Here is a 23,661-nt window from a genome sequence, read left to right as displayed (position 1 = left end):
ATGTGGTAAAGCTGAATAACACGGGCATACTTCACCTTGCTGTAGCTTCAATGTTTTCATTAACGTTGATTTAGGGATATTTTGAAATAAAAGCATGTGCTCAAAAGAGGAGCCTGTTGATATTTCCTTACACCAAGGACCATTCCAGTCTCGTTGGGGAAAAATAATACCAACTTTAAGCTAAACATTAAAACAAGAACATTACATGCATATTTTCCTTACTACCTATAAGTGCTATTTTCCATAGCAGAAACATTCACAGATGCAATAGCATTAATGGAAACTTCTGTACGTGGGAACTGAGGTGGGATTTGATATGCACAAACATTTCCAAGCCAGTTACCCCTTTGCATATTTTTCTGAGGGGGCATCCATAAGTATAATAAAAAACAGAAGCTCATACTTACATCCTATTCCATGTTACTTTCCAAGCTGTGAGTTTCATCTTGCATTAGTCACCATATGATCTCTATCATAATGGTGGGGGTCAATGAATAGATTAGCTTTATGGGAATTTACAGTTCTTCCATGCATCTAAAGTTTGGTAAGTCTGGTAACCACTGACCTAGTTTTAATCTTTCCCCCACTCTTAAACTTAGAACTATTAAAATAAAAGACTTAAATTTATTCAAGTTTCAATTCTTCATAAAATCTTGGATTATGTTATAAATCTACCTACAGAAACACACTCAAGTGTATGTCTTATACTGCAGCCCCGTTTAGCCTTTAGTTATAAATATCTTGACTTAATGTATGTGTAGAAACTTAAGTTGCCTTTATTCATGATAAAGTGAGAAGACTGCAAAATAATCAGTAGCAATCAGAAGTCTTAGCATAAAGATGTCAAGGGCCACTTTAACGTGGTATTTGTCTTTTGACTGGTAAAGAACTACATGTATATTAAACCTAATATAAACATCATTTTAAGTGACATTGCAACGTACGACTAAATTTTTATAATAGTGGTTTTTTGGATTTTGAAAAAGCCTAATTTGTATTAAGCGCAAAAACAAGAATACTACCTTGTGTGTGTCTCTGAATTTACTGATCTCTCTTGATATCAGGTCTCTTTTGTCTTCCTCCATTTCTATAGCATTTATATCCTCCTAAAAAACAAGGGGGACAGGAGGAAAAGCATTAAGAGCCATTTGTAAATACATAGGAGAACAAGAGAAAAGCTGAAGGTTAGAAGTTTTCAACCAGTCTTGTAAGAGATAAATAAAGTCCTTCTGCAGTACCAAACCTGACAGTCTGATGTTAATGAGTGAAAAAAAAAATAAAATAAAAAAATCAGATGGACAAGAGTCACAAATCTGGCAACTAGCAGTAAACATAGTCATTGTCAAAGCCTACAATGTAAACGAACCTTGGTGATGAGTGGATAAGGTATCAGTGGGGCCACTGGAAATCTGCGGAAAATCTGCGGAAAAATCCACGGAGATTTTTTTTTTTAAAAATAGATTGCACACTACTCTGAAAAACAATGTTTTGTATGTTTGTACTATAAAGCAATATTGTATTGCTGTGATCTTATTTCTTGATTCAACAAAATTACAGAAGAACCTCGCTAATTCTCCCTTCTCTGAACTACCTCAATAGATAGTGAGGTCTCATATTAGGAAGACTTCACTGAATTGTGAAGTACACTAGAGGATATTAGTATGCTATGAGAACATTATAAACAAGACTAAACTACACTTGCCAATATAAACAATCAGGATACTTGTGGTGCATTAAGTCTTGATTTCATTTACTCGCTAATTCGCAAAATTTGGTAAACTGCACCTACTAACTAATAGTGCGAATTAGCGAGGTTCCCCCGTGCTTGAAATAGAAGACCAGATTCCACTCACTCTGTTCCCCACACACATTTTCAACTCCCCCACATCAGTCATGCCTTCATCCAGAAGAACTAACAATAGACTCAGTTGCTAACACCATTGGGAGTCTTCTTCACCCCCAAGCCCTTCAGGGGACAACAGCCCCAAAGCTAGCGAGCTTCTCCACCCCCCTAACATACATATATATGTGCATCCATCTTCCCTTTCCCCCCACCCCACAGTCCTCCTCTTCCTCTCCCCATTACGGCCAAGAGAGCAATGAACTAGGACCATCTCTTCACTCCCACCTCTATCCACACAGGCCAAAGATGGCAACTTTCAAGTTCCTTTTCCTCCTTCCCAATATGGGAGGGATGATGGGGTGTAATTGCAACCCACATTCGCTAAGAGCGTATTTGTCTACTTTACTAGCTCAGATTGGTCAAATTCTACATCACACAGAGCTAGCAGAAACTCTCTCCGTCCCAGTGACATACTCAGCGCTCAGTTCTTTCAAGACTACGATGGCCTCTTACAGTATTTAACTATCTGTCATTATTCATGGCCATATATGTACCCACAGAACAATAAACATTTTAACAATGCTTGTAACAAAAAACACAGCTGATATCATTAGACAGCGACTCATTTGTAAGTTCTCAACCAAGAAAGCATCTTCTCCCAAAGGAAGGGAGAGAAAAGAAAGACAAATTCTCAGCTCAGCACTCCTGTACTTCAGGTTAGCCATAGCTAACAATGCTGTGGGGCAGATATACTCACTCCCTAAGGGAGATACTGCTTCTTGCACCATGCTTAAACCCCATAAGCATTTGAAACTGAATTATTGCCTTCGAATAGGTACTTTGCAGAAGACTTTAGTGAGAAAATATCTCGGTCAAAGAATTTTCCAATCTTTCATATTAGGTGCAAATGGCAAGTGTCAGAGCCCATTTTCCCACGGTTAGAAATTTGGCTGGAAAAGCTAAGTCTGAGTTTGCTCATTCTTACTCCCTCTTCTCCAGAGTTTGTTTTCATCCATAAAAAGGTCATCCACAGAAGCAGGTCTAAACCAGAACATTCATTCCTGCTTAACATTTTTTTTCCGCATTACACAATATAGGAAAACCAGATGATCAAATCCAGCCAAATTGACACATGCGTGTAAAAGTAATTTTGTAAAATAGGAAGATAACAATATGCCTTTCATCCCTGAAGGATCCCTCCAGAGTTTGTGAGGCATACATATATACAGCTAAAGAAGTTCATCCACATCTGGAGAGACAGCTGCAGGCAGTTGGATCAAGGCGCACTACAAGAATGCACACTATAAGCAAAGAGAGGAAGAATTTCATCAAAAACTACCAGAGCAAATCCTTGCCATTACAAAAGTGCCCTGGCATCTTTCAAAGGAAACACAAGGCATGCAGGACCTTTTTACAGTTGTTTTTAAAAGTTCTCATCCAAAAAGCCTACATGCACATACAGTTTAAACTGCACTAAATTCAGCATTTCCACCTTCAGAGGGATGAAAGGTTGATTCAAACCTGCCCAGATTCAAACCTGTCGGTCCAAGAAGTCTAGGTGCTTAGATCCCTAAACCATCCCAAAGGGACAGTGTCTATAACTGACTAGCTTTCAGCATAAAACATGAAACTGCTGCTGACATCAAAGCTTGTTGATTTGTTTTCTCATCAGAAGTTTAGGGTTAAAGTGTTTGCACAAGGTTTGGCCATTATATAAAGGTGAGTTGAAGAAAAATCTGTTTTGTCCAAAATCAAAACACATACGTCCTCCTTCTTTTCCTTTTTCTTCTTCCTGGGGTGAGAGTCAGATTCCTGGGAGGGGGCATTGAGCTCGCTGGAATATTCTCGTATTAAGACTTCAATGGCCCCTTTAATTATCTGATCTCTTCTCTTCGTTTCCTCATCCAGTGCTTCATCATCATCATTTGTGGTCTCTGGTCTGGAGTTCTAAGGAAAAACGGCAAAGTAACAGAAATCAACAAATTAAGAATAATACTAGTTTTATTTCAGAAGTTCACCTTTGGTCATCATTATTTGTTCACCTATAGCATTTACTAAATAAGGACTCTACAAGTAGTTATCAATTGCATTATGTTACCCAGATATTTTCACAAAAGCAGTAACACGGGGACCACAGTTTTACACGTGGAATGACAGCAGAGAACAACTGTAGGATTGCTTACTAAAATAGAACAGACTAAGGAGGAAGACAGGAAAAGAGAGCACACACACAGGCAACGACTATAGTCCAACCCTTGATCAAAAGTTTCTGCCTTGTTTCCTTCAGAACTTAAGTCATTTCAATAGCAGTTCCTCAATGCCTACTACTTAAGCACCATGCAATACAAATGTCTAACTATAACTTTTTAATTGCAAGTTATAAAGGGAGAACTATATTAAAGAAACATTGTTAGAGAAACTATTCCTCCACAGCAAACAATTTTCTTAGTATTGTTGATCAATTACTTCATAGTTCCTCTCATCTTTTTGACCCTTTCCACCTTGTAGCAAGGAAAGGGAACAAACAAGACGTGCATTTCACTAAACATTATCTGAAAGGGTAAAACAGCGATCTGCATACCAAGTAAGGTAACCCACCTCTCAATCCCTTCAACCTTTCAAAAAAAATGGAATCTCACCTGAGAATCCAGCTGGGTATCTTGTCAAGCAACAGGTGGTAGATGGAGTGAGGGGGAGGGAAAGGTCTGATAGAGCAGCAGCTAAGAATGAGGGGAAAGGGAGGGTTCAGCTGGTATTTAAGAGGCTGCCAGGCCAAGGAGGAGCAGGCTGAAAAGAGCTAGAAGGCAGTGACAGGGTGTGGAATTGTAGAGCTCCAAGGAGAAGTGATCACAGGGAGGAATTAATTTGATAAGGGTTTGCTTGGTGTGCTTCTAAGAAATCGCGTTGTAGTATACGTTTATTTCTTTTAAAAAAGATTAAAGAAAAATGTTGCAACTTTTGGATGTGTGGCACCAGGATACTAATGATGGTATGAAAGGAACTACAAGCAGGATGATTAAAATACACATTTATCAAAATTCCTCAGCAATTCACATCCTTTCCTGGCTCCAAATATCTCTTTGGTGGTGATGGTGCTCATCTCACCCTAATTCTACATTTCCTACGATCACCATCCACTGACGTCTTCTGAAAAATACAGCTTCAAAGCCACAAACAGTACCCTCTACTTTATTACATCAGTTGCCCAACAACCCCCAGGAGCTCACAGAAAACAAAGTTCATGAAACATACAAAAAGCTTCACTGGTGCTTTAAGCTTCAGCTGTGAAGCACGGTATTACAAGTGATGCCAACAGGAAAAAGGGAAGCCTACAGCCAAATCAAACCGCTATCTAGAATAACAGCTAATATATTAAGCCATTCAAAATGCATGAAGTTAGTACTCTCCTTTATTGAGGTACTGCATTTAATACCATATCCTAGATACACGGGCAAAAGCACCAAGTGCTTCCAGTCATCGCTATGCCTCTAGCTCTGGCTAAATAAAAGAAAACGGAAGTACATGCGCTCACGCTGTACTTTACACACCACTATAAGCAAGTCTAAGACTTCTAAAAATTGACTTGCTAGTGTGATTAGTATTTTCAGTTTCCTGAACAAGAGCCTCTTCTCACTTTTGTTTTACAGTTGGTAATTATTTTAAGTACCGAATACCTTAATGCATCTATAGAACTTTAAAAGAGTTCCAGAGCAAGCCCAACAACTTGATTGTGATGGGTAATACATTATTTTAGCAAAAATAGATAAAATTCATTTTAACACAAATTTGGCAGTTGACTGCCCACTGCCTGGTAACTACATCTTCTACTGAATGACGTGCTTCTTTCCTTTTCATTAGTTTGTTCCAGAAGATCATCAGCAGAGGAGAAAGAACAAACAACTTCTTTGTGAACTCTGGAAGAGTAACTAATTCTAGCATTTATAAACTTTTAAAGAGTTTCTAAACCAAACTGAAGCAACAAAATAAGGTATGGCACATATTACTGAACTTTAGAATGAACTAGAAATTAATTCTAGATATCCAGTAGTAGTTTACAAAGAAGTTCGAATACATTAAGCTTCAGTCATGATCAGCAACGTGCCCTGGCAGCCAAGAGACGGCCATAACCTGGGGTGCATTAAGCACAGTCTAGCTAACCATTCAAAAGAAGCGACTGTCCCACTATGATCAGCATTGGTGCAGCCTTACCTCAAGTACTGTTCACACTTATTCTCTACCATATAGAATAGACATAGAAAATAGTAGAATGTGTACAAAGGATGGTATCAAAGATGATGAACAGACTTGAGGGCATCGCTACGGAGGAGCGGCTGAGGATACTTGGTTTGTTCAGCTTAGAGAAGCGAAGCCCGAGGAGTGACCTCATTGCTGTCTACAACTTTCTCACACGTGGGAGTAAAGAAGGAGGTATGTATCTTTTCTTGCTGGTGACCAGCAAGGGAATGGCTTAAAACTGCATTAGGGAAAGTTCAGATCAGATGCTAGGAAAGGAAGTTCTTCACTGAGAGAGTGGGTAAGGCACTGGAACAGACTCCTCAAGGGAAGTGCTCATGGCCCCCCAAGCCTGTTGGTGTTGAAAAAGCATTTGGACAACACTTGTAGATATATAGTTTAACTCTTAGGTTACCCTGTGCAAAATCAGGAATTGGACTCGATCTTCATGTGTCCCTTCTTACTCAGGGTATTTCATGATTCTATGATTGTAAAAGTTAAATGAAGCTAACTTGTGCACTGACACTCTAAAATCTACACTGCTGTGTAAGTTTACATGGGAGAGATAGAGCTATTTAAAACATATTAACCATGTATGCAGAGTAACTCAAACATTTGTAGTAAACACAGTGAAAGTGTTCAAGAGTGCTGCTGAACTAATAGCTTACACTTCACTGCCTTTCAACTTATCTTTAGACTCATTTATGTGATTCTGGCAAAACCTAAAGTGAATTAACAGCAGAGACAAGAAAGGAAACCAGGAGACCTGCTCACAGTCTGATCTAGCAAGTATGTTATTTTGGCCTCCTGCCAAAATACTACAAATCATACATTATATACGTACCCCATTAGAGGCCTTTTTCTTCGCTTTCCATTCGTCTAGCTGAGCCTTTGTCTTTGCATCAACTTTGACTAGCAGCTTCTTCTCTCCAATCTGGAGGTCATGGAGTAGTCTCAGTGCCCGTAGTGTGGATTCTGGTTCTTTGTACTCACAAAATCCAAAGGCTGAAATGAATGATTGAAATGAGAAGCAGAAGCATTAAAACTCTTCAGGTAATTCACTTTACATAAAGAAACAACCCATGTGTTCCGAGTCAATACATTTTGAACACAGGCATTTCTCTATTTAAAACCAGGAATACATATAAAAAACAGTCAGCAAGATAACTCATTGCATTAATCTTTGGTATAATTAATGGCCCAGTGAATAAAATGTAAGCAATGAATACACTATGTTTATATCGCTTTTGACATGACCTCAACTAACGAATGCAATCTATATAAAGACATGTCTCAGGTAGATTTGCAATTGTCTGAGGACCAAGGATGTCAATCAACACTTCATTGTTAAATGAGTATTTCAAACTAGGTTCTTCACAACAAGTACATAAAGTTGTGAGACAAACACCTTACGAGAGCAAAATAAAGAATGATATATGACACAGATGAAGAAAGTTACATCTTAATAAAAAAACAACCTATGGAAGATAATTTTTGTTATTATGCTTCACTGTTAATGTTATTTCCTGTATCCACTAGAGAAAGTTTATGGGAAGAAATAAATCATTTCAATCTGGGGATAGGGAAAGAAGATAAATTTTAAATCAGGAAAACCTCCTTAACAGTATGAATAACACATAGTAATGGAAGAGACAATTACTCTCCAAAAGAGCGAATTTGCAACACTGTTAAGTCCAGACCAGCAAACATCTCTTGGGGATGGTCTATAAACTCTTGAGTCAGTCTCGGAACAGAAAAGTGAACAATGTTAGTCCACCAAATAAACTTTTGCATTCATTTTTCTGTCTTGATTCCAAGGACGGAAAATACTAACTCTTTATTAGGAAGCATTTATCAGTTAAGTATTGTATGCAGTACCTTAAAATGTTAAGTATTAGGATAGCAATGCGTCAGACATTTGAAAATCTGTCAAGTAATAAAAACGGTAGTCTGACTAGAGACTTTGAAAAGCATGAACATTTACCTTGAAGTTTTCCGGATGCCCCTTGTACTCTCTTCCAACTCAAAACCAAGCCACATTTCTGCAGTAAAGATAAATTTCATCAAATCATTAAGGTTGAAAAAGACCTCCAAGATCATCTGGTCCAACCAGCCCCCTACCACCAATATCACCCAGTAAACCACGTCCCTAAGCGCCACGTCCAACCTTTCCTTGAACACCCACAGGGACGGTGACGCTACCACCTCCCTGGGCAACCCGTTCCAATGCCTGACTGCTCTTTCTGAGAAGAAATGTCTCAGAATTTCCAACCTAAACCTCCCCTAGCTCAACTTGAAGCCATTCCCTCTAGTCCTATCACTAGTAATCTGCGAGCAGAGGCTGACCCCCAGCACCCCACACCTTCCTTTCAGGTCACTGTACAGAGCAATAAGGTCTGCCCTTAGCCTCCTCTTCTTCAGACTAAGCAACCCCAGCTTCCTCAGCCGCTCCTCATAGGACTTGTGTTCCAGGCCTTTCACCAGCTTCATAGCCCTTCTCTCATAGCCCGTTCCAGGGCCTCAATGTCCTTCTTGTAGTGAGGGGCCCAAAGCTGAACACAGTGCTCGAGGTGCGGCCTCACCAGAGCAGAGTACAGAGGAACGATCACCTTCCTGGTCCTGCTGGCTACACTATTCCTGATACAAGCCAGGATGCCGTTGGCCTTCTTGGCCACCTGGGCACACTGCTGGCTCATGTCCAGGCGAACACTGACCAACACCCCCAGATCTTTTTCCTTTGCCATTATTAAAATTGACTAAATATTTATTTTTAATATTCATTATGTATTAGCACATTTTATTACTGTATTAGATATATTTAATATTTATTAAATATCACCATTTTCAAATATTTATTAAATATTGCTGTTTGAAACACTACAAAACCTTTAATACATTGCAAAGGAAGACAGGTAAAAAAGAATAACCACTACTAAAAATAAGCTACATGTCTACATTCACTGACACATACAACTAAAAAAAGATTTACTCTTCATTAAATTACTGACTTTAAACTCAAACCTAATTGACTGTTATTCCAGTGAGTAGGACCAATTCTGCTTTTAGTTTCAATTTCACTATTTGGGGGTCACAACCTCATTCATTAGCCAGGGATGAAATTTAACAAGCAGCCCACTGTACTTACTGCTAGAAGCTGCCGTATGAGCATGTCCGAAGCCTTCTCAGAAATGTTGCCTACAAAAACGGTGGTAGTGGGACCGCTGTTTTCATCATTTTCTTTGTTCTTTAAGCCTGGGTGATCTTTTCTGGCTCCTAAATGTTTTCCAACCATAGACACTGTGGTAGGAACTAATACCTAGAAAGAGGAGAAAAGGGAGTGTGTGTGTTTTTCTGTGTTTAAATCTCTAAAACCAAAAAAATTGAGCAGACGTATTTGAAAAATATTTTTTCATATGAACCTTAGTTAGGCGTATGGAGTGAGACATCAATAAGTAGTTCACACTTTAATACTTCACACAACACAAAGAGAATGCCTTTTTCTGGCAAAGAGACAGAAAAAAGGTGTACCTGAATATGGCTACTCAAAGGCCTCAAGGTGAGCATACAGTAACATTAAGTATTACTTGTTCTACAAATTACTCATTTGCAACATTTGAGTCACCCCAAGTTGAAGCATCTCACCTAACAGTGTACTGTATTCTTAAAAAAACAACAAGCTGCAAATAGAGAAATAACTCTGACTCAAACCTCAAAAGGCTTCAATGGACAAATGATAGGTCTTAAGGCTTTCACGGAGTGAATAAATGCTACTGTTTTAGTCAATAAACAGCTCTTAGCCACTTGCTTTCAGTTAAGGAGCAACCATTTGTGAAATAGACTGTACAGAGCTAGGCACAATCATTTGTTCCATTTTGCTGCACCTCCGCAGCAAAACCCTAAAATTAATCCTAGGATTTAATGTTAAATACGCACTGAGTATCTCTTCTCAAAACCCCTTCAAGCAGCGTCACTTCTACTAAAAGTAATTTTATCAGGAAAGTGAATAATGCATTTGTTCCAGTATTTGTTTGTCTTAAATACACCAATTATCATGAATATATCCTCCTGTAACACATAATGCAAGCTATCCAAAAATTCAGTATTCTGGGGAGATTTCACTTATGCAAAATCATAGGAATGGTAATTCACCTTCACATCGAGAAGTAACCTTCATCTTTAATTAGCATATTAACATAACAGCAGCAATAAAACCTATTTCCTTTCACAGTATGAAATCTGATGAAATAAAACAAAAATACTGTTGGTATCTACTACCTATGAAATTTTTACTCTCCATTTTATTGCCTCTCATCCCTACTGTAATACTTACAGTTGGAGCAGGAGCCATAATGCCCATTGGCACAGGAATCATAGGGGTCCCTGAGAAAGATAAGACATTGATATCAATCAATCTGTTCCGTTGAGATTACTGATGAATACAAATGAACTGATTGCAGGCGTGATTTTCAAACCAGTGAGCAATTTTGGTCGCAAGAATTTTAGTGTACTGATTACCAGTCATTCCCCAAGCACTCAAGCACAGTCTGAGCACACTAATGTAACATGAATGTCCTGATCAATTTCAGCATGTTCACATTTGCTCTTCAAATGAATTTCTTTTCAAAGCACATTCAAACCATAGTATTGCTCTAGAAGATAGTTATGTGATGAATGAGGCAGGAAATTCCATAGATAAAAAAACAGCTGAAATCCTATAGATGATAATCATTCCTGACTTGCTCAATTCTGATAGCACAATCAATCCTGCATACAGTTTAGGGCCAAGGTCCCAAAGCATGAAACTTTATAGCATGTCTATTATTTATGAAAAGGCTTAATAAAGTTGCATAGAAAACCTCAATCCAGAAGCACTCTACCTTTTTTAACACTTGACTTGAAATCTTTAAAACTTAATTTAAAACAGTATTTAATCATGTGAAGTCATGCCATATCCTCCTTCCCACTACAACATTCACTGATGGCTTTAAGTACTATAACGTGAGCTAATATTCGGTCATAATAAAGGCTGTTTACCTTTACATGCCAGCTGATAGAAAAAAATAAAACAAAATGTTGGGCATCATCAGGGAAAACACTGACGGTCAGGACTACGGAAGTCATTTTGCTGCTATATAAAAACTCAGTGCACCTGTACCTTGACTAGGGCCTAGAGACCCAACTCTGCAAAGCAAGAAGAGCATGCAGCCTTAGAGAAGACAACTACATAGCTTGAGTTTTGAGGCAGCTGCTTTACAAGGAAAGACTTTACACTGAGACTCTTCAAATGGGGAGGTTTGCAAGGCATGGAACCCGACTGAGGTCTACAAGACCACTGAATGACATCTGCCAAACTCCCACATCAGAATTCAGAGAGACAGGGGGTTTAAAGACTGACATAAGGAAGTAGCACTTTACACAGTAAATGATGTTTATTGTAATGAAATTCTAGAATCTGATGCAACAGTGGCCAACTGTGGTAACAGTATCAGCAGGCTCAAAACCTTAAAATGCTCAAGAATCATAAGTCCCTAAGAAGAAAAAAGGAAGTGCAGGAGATCACACATCCTTAACATATCAGCTGTGGAAACCACAGTTATATGAGGGAACAGACCTGGAAAGCAGTTAGGTGTAAATGTGCACCCTAAAAATCATCATCTATTCCCATTGCCCAGACAAAACATCAGGCTATATGGACTGCTGATCTGACCCTACAGAGCATTTCTTACATGTAAGATATAAAACTCAAATTAATTTTTAATGGTATCTGATTAATCTTCAGAAATGATAGGAGATACCAGAATCACCAGAATTTTTATTTTAACAGCCATATTTTTAAGCAAAGCAAAACACTTTTCCTAACTTAATTCTTACACAAGCAGACTGTTCTAGCCAAAATTCTTCAATAAAAAAAATTAGGCTGGATAACTGGAACATGTTTTTTGCCAAACAGCTAGGTAAAGATAATATTTAAACCAGTAAAATTGTGATCTTATAACATGGAGTAACTTCAAAATAGACTTTCAAAAGGTCATTGTGGCGTTTTCAAATCTATTCACACACTTGGGCTGAGAAATGAGAGATCCTTATCAAAGTGCCATATTATCTCTACATGTAAGCAAATCATATTTCTAGTGTGCAGAGAAAAATTATGTTCTCTCCTAACACCAGGCTCCTCCAATCCACCGTCTATTTGGATTACTAATACTAAAACAAGACTATTTTTATAAAAAGTCAAACAGTGGGAGCACAAAAAGATCTTTGTTGTACATGTTAAGAACTGAGTGTTCAGAGCAGAAATTTGTATCAGGCATTTTAAAATTTTCTTCAGAAAGGTATTTTAAAAATTATCTAGTGCTTTTCACAGAAGTCTACATAAATCATAACTAGTAAAGATCATAGGTAGAGATAACATCTCATGGATCCTGGCGGAGGGAGGGAAAAGTGAACCCACAAGTAAGGCTTAGCATGATGAATGGATGCGCACAAACCATTTCTGAGTTCAGCTATCTGGTGTTTGAAAGCCTTTATTGTCTACAAAATACTTGTGCACAACACAGCTCATGACCATACAGCCAGAAATTTTCTGCAGCCCTTAATTTAAGATGAATTTTAAAGGGGTAATTCTCTCAAGTATTCCTCTCTCCCACTCCCTCTGTCATCTCCTGCCTCCAGTCACTTTCAATCCTGGCAATATACAGAAAAAAAGGTGGTTCCAGACTGACAAATTAAAGTCTTAACACAAAAACAGAGGCTAAGCTTAAAGATGAAGAAAGGAAAAAAAGAAGGTGGAATTAGTTTTGGGAAGATTAGAAAGAATGAGAAAAATAAGTTAGCAAGACACGTGGAGTAAAGCATGTAAAAAGTAGAATGAAAGAAAGTGGGATGAGATGGACTTAAAAAAAAAAAAGAGAAAACAACGTGAAAAGTTGGAGCTTCTCCAAAAGCTGCTCCTCTATTTTCACACAACACATTCTCAGTGCAGACAAGTCTTTTCAAAGGCTATTACAATGTTTATTTGAAAGGAATTAAAACCTGTCTAGTGTCAAAGCACTGGCTATTAAAATACCTCAGATTAACAAAATCACTACATAGGTTCAGTCTTGAAAGAAAGGACAAAAAATCCGGTGTTGTCTCTAATGGTTTGATTTCTGGTCAGAAGTAACCAGCTATTGGCGGACCAAACAGTTTGTTCACATGAATTCCTGCATGGGTGCACTAGAAACTCAATTGCAATGTACATGGATCAGTGTTACTAAAATACGTTAATACCCAGTAACTTTTACAAATAACACTACTTAGAATAATGAGGAATTGCTTTCTACAACAGTTTGATGTACTAACATAACTTACCAGGGGGTACAGGTGGGGGAAAGCCAGGGAACTGTGGAGGTGGAATCCCAGGGGGAAGTGTTGGGATTCCCATAGGAGGGCGATTCAAATGAGGTGGAAAAGACATTCTTACAGTTGTAATCTGTCAAAAAAAATAGAAAAGGAAAACTGCATTAGTCAATTCCCAAACACATTATTACAAAAGGGGTGCAAATTACAGGTATCTATGACTTTAAAACTTTATATGGACATTCAACTACAAATTAAAACTGTCTTTATTTCCTCTTTCCCCAGCTGATCATTAAGTTTCCTCCATAGTAAATCTTCCCTCACAATGAAAAAATAGTACTTCTACAAAAGTGTTTCAGAAGGAACTTAAAAAAACAGAAGTATACCTGACTCTTCATACCAATATTTTACAAAGAATGTGAATTAAACAGCGTTTGATAGTTGGCAGTTTCTTTAAAATGAAGCGGGGTTTTTTTCCAGTATCTGGAAACAGAACTATTTAATTTTGGTAACTTTTTTTCAATAAAGTAGCTTTCCAGAACAAGAAGTGATTACACACAATCTAACTGTGGAACAATTTGAGGGAAAGAACTGGGACATCCTCATGCTCAGCACCGGCAGGAATTGTGGACCGTAACACAGACATGGGGGAAAGCCCCAGACTCCAGCACAGAGACAGTTAAACACTCAGAAGAGGGTTCTCTGATCTATTTTTAACATCCCAGTTCACACACCTTCTAGAGCTCAAATTAGATGATAGCCCATGAGCTAAGGGTCAATATGCTATCACAGAGTAAGAGCTGTTTTAACGTAATTTGCTGCTCAAATGGGTATTGTTATGTAGATATTACTGACCCTGTAACAGACACTGCCTCGTAAGATTCAAGATCACTCTTAACAAAATTAACATTCTTGCTTCCAGTATTTTTTCAGCAACCTTACACAGTCATGTCTTCAAAAAAGGTTGGCCCTCAGTTCTAAAGAGGAAATGGAGCGCTGGTTACCAATACATGCATGTAATTGGTCACACCCAGCTTCAATCTTTGCAGTTAGGCTTGTGAAAACACACTAAATTACTCAGTAGTAACTTGGCATGCCTGTTATTTCCTCGCAAGCACATAGGTACATTCATCCTGCAGACATGAAGCACGAGAGGAACTTCAAACGCGCTGGTTTATGCAGATACAAATCACAATGAGTATCAGAGAGTAACGAGAGCCCAGTTAGCCTGCTGTGCAGACATGTTCCCTTCTCAGAGGACCGTACAGTACCACAGGTTGCGGCGCAGTCTGCATCTTCACTGCAGCTGTTTTCCAAACATGCAACCACAAGTCAAAACCAAGGCCTTGAGTACAAGAATTATTACGAATAAAATTCTAACAACTAAAACAGACCTGTAGACTGGATGATGCATGCCCTGGTTTCCTGGCACCGAGCACAACTGGAACAGGAAATGAGCTTTGCTGGAGAGAGATGTGCCTTCCTTATATGTGCAACAGCAAGTAGGTAATGACAGTCTTAAACACTAGAGCTAAGAGCTAGTATCGGTCCTGTGCTGTAATGGTAGATGCATTTGAAAGAGTTCAAAAATTATAATGAATCATGCACAAAACTTTATTCCCATGGAGTGGGGAAACAACTGAGATAAATGCATACAGCAGACTAGAGAGGATGAAAGGGAAGCCCCTATGTATTTGGTAATATCTCTGAACTCCAGAAATCACATATTCAAGTGTAACAACGGATACATGATCCTATAGCATAATTCACCCAAAGACATATTTGCAATTACATCAGTTACAAGAGGTTCATGATGACTGCATTCATTAATTGGGCCCAAAGAGCATCATCATCTCACCAGGAGAAGAGAGAAACACTCCTGGGACACAGGGTCACAAGGACACAAGGTCCACCCCACCAGCTTAGGCTGGTGGTAGACACAAGAGAGCAAATGCAAGCTTTCCTCCAACAGTTCAATAAAGATTTTATACAATACAACAAACGGAAAGCCTTTTTGTATTTTATAAACACTATCTCCTTATTGTCATCCTTGACTTTTTAAAATGAATAGGCAAGCAAAAGTAGCAAAGGTGTACTGCCAAAAGCTTTGATTTGGAGGAACGTTGTTAATAGACTCTTTGCACTACATGCGCGTCAGCAGATGTTCCTCTAGAATCCGAAGCTTGGGTGGTACAGAAGAGACCAGGACTCCCTGACCTACCTCTGTACCACTACTCCAAACCATTTCAACAGCAACAAAAACCAAACCAGCCAAGGGTCCCAGGAAAGATCAGGATCTATAAGTCTCCCAGAATCAGGAATCTATAATCTATAAGTCTCTCAGCCCTTACATATATTGCACGCTGGTAGCTAACTAAACAAAATTCAAAGCAGTTTAGGGACAGGATGTCACAATTAACCTGTGGTACAATTAACTCTGAGAAGGTTCCAGCGGGGCTACAGCAGCATTACACAATCTGAGGTCCACAAGACATTAAAGAGTGAGCTGTAAAACAAAAAAGAACTGGGGAAGTAATTTTCCAGGCTGCCAGTAGGTGCAGTCCCTCCTCTTGCTCTCAGAAGCACTTCATCTGAGACACCATTTTGGGGAAGCTTAAAGAAAAAAAAAAAGGACTAAGAAGTGAAACAGTTCCTTGAATTAGAAAGTGTTGAAACGTACTGAAGTTTTTTTTAATTGAAAAAAATTAGCAGTCAAGTAATCCTTACTGCATAAAAGTAACAAGGCAGTTTGTAAGAAGAGATCAAATTTAGTCTTTGTCTTTCAGTCAGATGGAAACATATTGTTACCTGCAGAGCTTCAACAACTTTTTTTTTTCACTTGAAGCACTCATTTTTTCTTCCATGCTTGTACAGTTATTTGCAAAACAGCTAGAAAGCTGCTCTGCTGCTGACTTAATCTTGCATGAACCAATACTAGTACCTCTGCTGTCTGTGACACTGAAGATCGACAGTACAGAAAGCCTTGGTCTCTTTCCTGCTATTGTAACTACAAGTGTGAAACCAACAGAGAAAACAGTTTAGTCCCGTTTCCGTTATGAAAACTTTGAGAATCGGTGGGAGCCCAACAAACTGCTCAATGGAGAAGTGAAGAGATCCAGATGAGAGAGGAAGATGCCTCCAGTTCCTTGCAGTAGCCAAGGTGCTGCAACAAAGGAAACCAAATAGCAATTTTTGCTGTCAACAGCTGGAGAATGAGAAAAGTACATGTTCTTCCAGCACCCAGAAGGGTCTCAAATTTATAAGCAATTACAAACCAGGCACTGAATATGGGAAGTTAAGAGATTCTAAGCTGGGTCCATGGAAAATACTCTTGTAGAAATCTCAGAAACAGCTTCTAATTTCTCTACAGACTGTCTTATAACCCCACAAGTTCAACTCAGTGATTGTTGCCTGATGTATGCACTGTGGTCTCAGCATTGTATGTAGTGATCTTCAAATTTCCCCAAAATATTCAAATGTGCAAGTAAGGACCTAAAGTCCTGAAATGTTTTAAAATTCTCCTTTGATTTACATAATTATTCCCTCCCAAAGTCAGATGTATAACGCAGCTATCAAGAATGCTGCTTAACTAGCAGCAGTTTAAGGGAGGCATTCATTTGTATGACTTTAACAGTGACCACAAAAATACAGGTATAAGAAAAACAGTGAGCATCTAGCCCGACACTATTGAAAACACTGAAAAAATGGCATCTACAAAACCCAAATGACGGCCTTGCGTCAGACTGGAAGTGCAGTCACTTTCGTGTCTGTCAGCAAGCTGCAGCAGGTCTGTTAAGTCTGACAGAGCTGAGAGCCCGATGCTCACACAACACATCTTGAGGAGGTGAACTCCGGAGGTCCAAATGCCCATTTACAGGTAAGGAGGGAAATGTTCAGTGTGTTTTCACCTGAAGGGAATCCAATTCATCCACTGCAGCAGTACAACTGATGTGAAATAGTTTCCTGAGCAGGGATGACTGCGAGACTTGCTTCAGCTGCACAGTCCTGATCTGAACTAACACAGTACCGGAGGCACACACTTTATTACCCTTGGACAATTTTTATAAGCTGCAGATTAACAATGCTATGGATAGCAAAACTTTTAAGCTTACTCTAAGCAGACCCAGCTCAAATCCTGCCCAAGCTATTAACTAGAGCTGTGCTTGTCTAGCACTTGCTTTAATATTTCATGTTCAGTTTTGGCCTAGGAGGAGTTCGGTTGCTTTCATTTACTGCTCTTCCAAGTTAATAAGTGCTGGTGGAACCAAACGTCAAGCAGAATCGACTGCACCCACCTTACCCTCATGGCTCTAAGGTTTGGCAAATTCCACTGAGACTTATTAAATCTGACTCAGTGCTATCCCCCCGGGCCTGAGCTCTGTGCATCAGCCGCGTGCTAGCTCTGACACCAAACTCAACAAGTGTCCGGGGCAGGCCTGAGAACAGCAGGACCCCAGTGCCTGGAACCACCACAGCTCAGAAGTGCCATGAAACAACAGTCACTGTTGTTCAGACACCACGGTCCCATGTATCTGAATGATCTCTGACTCCTACAATTCCCCATAAGAGGGGAATTCCCCCTATACGAGAAGACAGTTTGGCATGACTGCACTGGAACCACCATTTTTATAAGCTATACCATAGCATTCTTTCACAGCCTACTTTTGATTTACTCTTTTTTTTTTTAAATTAAAGGTATGAAAAGATAAGTTATACAGAACACTAGTTACCAGTGACTTTTAATAAAGTAACGTATTTCAAACTGACAGTTGTACCACCTACTCAGAGCAGCATCCTACGAGCCACAGAATTAATCTCCTTAGTATTTATAACTGTGTTTACAAATTATAACACTTATTTAAAAATCTGCAAAATGTTTTAACGATTTCCAAAACATTCACGTTCCCCATGAAACAGTGACAATATTTACTGTTGAAGTATTATTAACTAACCAAAGTTACGATTAATGCAGAAATCCTGAAGGATTAATGCATAAACTGAATGCATTTTAGGGACAAATATATGTAGTATCATAGCAGCAACTGCATGACTGACCTAGCTTGATTTCAGTTTGTCTGAAATCAACTCACCTACATTTCCTAATAACATTCTTTTGCACCACAAGAAAATCGCTACACTTACTCTAGACAGTTGTACAAAGTAGCTACACAGGCTAGTCCCTCAAATCAGGGAGCACTAAGCAAAAAATGTTTAAAAATTAACTAAAATGTAGCTTTGACTATAATCTTACTCCTTAGATGAGTACAAAACAAGTAACAAAATCCATGCCTCTTCTGAGGAGGTAACATCATGTTATTTAGTAGCACCCCAGTTAAAGAGATGTTACACTAAGACATTTGATGAAGAAGATTTGATTGTCCACGTTACTATGTTTCACTGAAACTTCCCTACAGAAAAACCTGCACACTTAAAAAATAATGCTAATGTTTCTAATGCTTTTTAAGGATGAGAGTATTCCATATTACTAGTCTTATGAGGCTTTTGCATTTGGTTAGAATGTCTAGTGCTCGCTCTTTGTTGCTGCCTAGGTATAATTGCCTCTAATTCATGACAAATTATTTTGTATTTTGTGTCAAGACAGGTGCAGCTGAGCAGCACAAACATTTTCAGAAACAACTGGAGAAAACATCTGCAAAAACCCAACCTACTGAAGCCATTCCTGTCACATAGGGTTTTTACCTCAGTCTCCATATGGTGTATGGAGTTTTAAGCCACTCCACTATAAAACTAACCCTACAGTTAGTCACCCCTTGGAGATACTGCCTACATTACTGCATCTCACAAAGAGATACACAGATCCCTAGAATTCTCTTTTACTTCAAGCCAATAGATCCCCTACGTGAAAATTTTATGCAAAATATAAAGCCCTACAGTTTTCTCCAAAATGGCCTGCAAGCTAAGCAAGACATCTGTAGAAAACAACAGCCACGTGGAGAGAAAAAGTTATAGATTTTTGTAAAGATGTTTCTGAACAAAACTAGTACATGTTTAAGCCTGTTTTTTTTAGACAATCTAGAAAGCTCACTAACTGCTATCCAGTAAGTTGCATCCCAAACTATTAAAATATAGCAACTAAAAAGCAACTTCCTTATCCAAACCAAAGCCTCTGCCTGAAAACTCCTTATCTAGGGCTCTACTAAACTTGTACCAAGACTTCAAGATCTTTGATTTTGTTCCTAATTCTGTGCCCATGTAAAGCCCTAGTCAGTCAAATAAGAGGCTTTCCACCCTAACTTTGCTATTGCCTCTTCTCAAAACACAAACAAGGCTGTGGCATTACAAAATTTAAGTTAATGTCCAGAGACAGAAGTGAGAAATGCGAAGCACTACCTACGATGCAACTCCTTCATGGGCAATGTATGACTGCCAAGTGCTTCCTTGTTCTAGTCTGTTCTGGACCACCTTCTGTAAATGCTGATGCAATACTTGGAGCAGTGCTTTCCTACCCCGATAAAAAAAAAAAAATCGGTAAGTAAACATTTTAACCAGAATAGAACGAACTATACAACTTCTAGGCTGTAGTTTCTGTAAGCCTATGTAAGACCTGCTACAAAAGAAAAAAAAAAAAAGCTAGTTGCGATCGCAATGCTCGCTGGTCTGTACCTAAAGTGAAAAATAAAATCCAGCGAAACTATTTTCCTTCGGGCAGAAAGAAGTCTTGGGCTATAAAGGAAAAAAAGACACCGTGAGAAAGCCACGCCAACGCGAATCACGCCGACTGCTGAGCGCAAGCTGCCCCCTCACACGTGTTTCGGGACGAGCGCCCCGCAGCACGCCAAGGCCGCCCAGCAGCCGGTAAGCGGCCGGGCAGCGACACACAAAACCCCACCGAGGCGGCGGCCGGGGGACAGCAGCGGGCGCTCCCCGGGGCTGCCGGGCGGCGGAGGAAGCGGGAGGCCCCCGCGAGCGCCTCCCCGAGGCCGCCCGGCCCCCCCCGCCCCACGCCACCTCCCCGCCGGGCCGGGCCCCGAGAGCGAGGCCTCGGCGGAGCGGCGCGGCCTCCTCCCCTCAGCGGGCGGCCCGGGCGCCGCGCCGCGCCTCACCTCCCCGCCCGCTCTCGCCGCCCCTCAGCCGCTCACCGTCGCTCGCTGCAGGCCGGGAGCCGCGTCCGGAGCGCCGCCGCGGCCCGTCCGGGGAGCGCGGGCCGGGGATGCGCCGGGGGGAGGCCGCCGGGGGCCGCGCGGGGAGGCCCCGAGGCGCCGCTAGGCCGCGAACGCGCCGCGCCGAGCCGAGCCGCCGCCGCGCTGCGCGGGGTCACGTGATCCGCCCCTTCCGCCAGCGGCCCGGCGTGCACCGCGCCGCCTCACCATAGAGACGGCAGGGCCAGAGCGCCCCCCCAGCTCCCGCGCCCGGACAATAAGGCGCCAGGCCATAGAGCGGCGGCTAGAAGGGCAGCGTGAGGCAACAGGAGTGTGGGCGGCCGCCATCTTTGGTGGGGGCAGCACGGGGTTCCGCCATCTTGAGGTCAGGTGCTGGCGGCGGGGGCCGGAGGCTGGAGCAGCGCCTCGGCTCTTCTCTTCTCGCTGCCGGCCGCCGGCTGCCCCCGCCGCCATTTCGTAGCTCCGCCGGGCCCTGGTGGCTGTGCCCGAGCTGTGACGGGGTAGGTGCAGGCCCCGGCCCGGTGGAGAGCACGCCGGCTGCGTTAAAACAGGCTGCTCCTCGGGGGGGAGCGGGGCTCTGGGTGTGCTGCTGCTGGGCAAGTGTCAAGGGCCTGAAAAGCTCAAACAAAAAGCAGTCAGTAGGTATAAAGGTATGTGGGAGACTGTAAGGATTTACAGAACAAAAAGAGGAAGCGCTAGTGCTCTAGGCAGCCACATCCTCAGTTTAAAAAAAAAAAAAAGTGTGCTGTATAGAAACTGGGTCTAGGCATGGTCTATGGCTGGTAGTTTCCCTGATCTACTTTCAGCATTTAGATTACATTAAAAGAAAATATTTAAAATGTATGAGTTCCCCTCCCCATATGTACAGGTTACATATGAGAGAGTAATTGTAGTTGCCACAACGATGGGAAGCAGTTGCAATTGGAACGAGGAAGTAGCTGTGAGTGGAAGAAAGGTGGTCTTGCAGATGATTGCAATGGAGACCACAACGTGAACATACGTGAACAAAGCTGTTTAGAACATTTTGGATCAGCTAGGGGAAGAAAATCTCGTTATCTATGCCACACTTTCCAATGTTTACATACACTGTATAAAGAAAAACGCTCAAAGGATTGCAGTCTAATGGCAAACAATCCCTGCCACCTGTATTGGAAAGAAAAACATTCAAATTAAACACTGTTGACTTCTCCATACAAAGAAGATGAAATCTACCTATCTGAATTCGTATATGTTACTGAACAGTCAACAAGTGAGCTGGAACTGAGGTCCTTTTCATCACCTTGCTGTACAACATGCTGATGTGCAAGGGTTTTCTAGTAGTAGCAGATTTAGGGAGTACTTGAAGATCGAATGCAATTCCTTCTGCTTTAAGAAACAGTATCTTTGTTCTATTAATTGCAATTCATTCCATACACCCTGCATTATTCCCTTCAGTTAATACAAATTTAGTAACTACAGTACTAGTAGTAGGTGGCATCCCTGCCCATGGCAGGGTTTTGGAACTAGATGATCTTAAGGTCCCTTCCAACCTGAGCCATTCTATTATTCTATAATACTGACTACTATTAATCGTTCAAATAATTTATAAATCTTTATACCTATATAGATAAAAATGGCACTCATTTTGCAGCTTTGAGGAAAAACAAGGAAAAGGCAAAAGAAAAATCTTCTGAGTTTTCTGTTCCTTTGCAATTCTCTCAGCTTGAAACTATTACCTGCTTGAAAAAAGAAATGTGACATCTAGAGTCACTAATATTGTGGTAACTAGTCCTTTTATTTACAGGAAAAATCACTAATGCTTTGCTGATGTAACTTCATCTGGTTTTGTTTAGCCAAAGAGACCATTTTGCATTTATTCTCCTTATACAAATCTTGAACTTTAGCTTCTAATATCCTTCCTAATCAAGGAGGAATAACATCAGAAACATCCAGTGAAAGTAGTTACTTCCACATCTCTACTCCATCTGCTGTTGAATTTTAGAATTAACTACCCCTGAACCTATCTGTGCTTTCTTTTTACTCTTCAGTTATGAAACTGAGATGCTACTTTTCAGTCATTGATCCCAGTTAACCTGATTTAGTTACTTGCTGTTGTCTCCGAAGTTTCATGCTCAAGTCAGTCAAGAAAAGTCCAGTCTGTGGCCTTTAAAATTAAGCCCAATATTTTGAGGCATTTTTTGTGTCTGCAAATTTTTCTGCATTTCAAGTGTGAGAAATCATTCCAAACAGGCTAGGCAGAATCTTAGGGTACAAAGGTCAGATTGTTTCTCGAGTGTGCAACATTTTAAATGTTTTATGGGTGGAACAGAATTCTGGTCCACAGCTCTACTTCCTGTAGTTTTCCTGATCTACTTCCAGCATTTAGACATTAAAAGACCGTTAAAAATGTGCAAAGTAACTTTGTATAACTTCTTACTTTTTGTAGTATTGTAAATAAATGTAGCCCTTCAAACGTACTTTCCTTAATACTGCCTAATAATTACATTTTGTCTTCTCTTCCTTGTGCCACTTAATCTCTCCATCTCTCACATTACCAGTCTCAATACAGACACTTTGAGGAAGATCCCTTAGATGCCAAACTCTCATTGATTTGATTCCTTGGCTCCCCATGAATAGCACTGTGAGATTTAAAAGTTTCTACTTCCTGTGTATTGATTATATGCGCTATCTAGAAATTTTTCACTATGGACATTTGGCTCACAACAGTTTATTCTTCCAGACATCAGTTTATTTAATCTTTTTGATTACTCTTATCTGCAAAGCACTGAATAAAAATACATCATTGTAACAGTATGATTGGGAATAGGGAAGACGGCCACCATGCCAATCTTCAGTCATTCACATCACTAAACTGCACAGAAGAGAAATAGATAAACCGTATATATGCCTAGCTACACAAAAATACATAGTAGAATCTAGTAGAATAAAAATACTTCAGCAATACACTTGAATTCTGACAGGGCCTTGGCTATTCCTAGTGTTAGAAACTTAAGGAGTCCTTCTTTTTTTGTGGTAGTTGGACCTGCTGACTTAGTTTTGTGAAATGTGGGTACTTCACCTTACAAAAGGTAAATTCATTATCACTGCTATCTCGCAGATATTCAGTTAAGTAATTTGCCTCCTTCT

At 40.2% G+C, this 23,661-nt stretch overlaps 1 protein-coding gene across 6 annotated transcripts in view; it reads right to left on the bottom strand.

Moving 5' to 3' along the window:
- The window catches only part of RBM25 (RNA binding motif protein 25), a 33,724-nt gene extending 13,009 nt beyond the window's left edge, over positions 1 to 20,715 (bottom strand). Inside the window, exons 1-10 of one of the 6 annotated variants that reach the window (XM_080595994.1) lie at positions 20,515 to 20,691; positions 14,809 to 19,877; positions 13,427 to 13,547; positions 10,407 to 10,456; positions 9,222 to 9,392; positions 8,061 to 8,118; positions 6,921 to 7,081; positions 3,608 to 3,790; positions 1,367 to 1,420; positions 1,023 to 1,106 (exon numbers count right to left, since the gene is read on the bottom strand). In XM_080595994.1, the coding sequence (XP_080452120.1) occupies positions 1,023 to 1,106; positions 1,367 to 1,420; positions 3,608 to 3,790; positions 6,921 to 7,081; positions 8,061 to 8,118; positions 9,222 to 9,392; positions 10,407 to 10,456; positions 13,427 to 13,532 (867 nt within the window). In that variant the 5' untranslated portion in view covers positions 13,533 to 13,547; positions 14,809 to 19,877; positions 20,515 to 20,691. Of the gene's footprint in view, positions 1 to 1,022; positions 1,107 to 1,366; positions 1,421 to 3,607; positions 3,791 to 6,920; positions 7,082 to 8,060; positions 8,119 to 9,221; positions 9,393 to 10,406; positions 10,457 to 13,426; positions 13,548 to 14,808; positions 20,019 to 20,038; positions 20,060 to 20,514 lie in introns of those variants that run through there. The other 5 variants (XM_080595995.1, XM_080595992.1, XM_080595996.1 and 2 more) reach the window with 5 other exon arrangements.
- Positions 20,716 to 23,661: the final 2,946 nt, after the last annotated feature.

The sequence above is a fragment of the Anser brachyrhynchus genome (assembly GCF_964034855.1).
Source record: "Anser brachyrhynchus genome assembly, chromosome: 5".
Classification (NCBI taxonomy): domain Eukaryota; kingdom Metazoa; phylum Chordata; class Aves; order Anseriformes; family Anatidae; genus Anser; species Anser brachyrhynchus.
The sequence above is the reverse complement of the archived record's forward strand: the minus strand, read 5'-3'. Positions and strand labels throughout refer to the sequence as shown.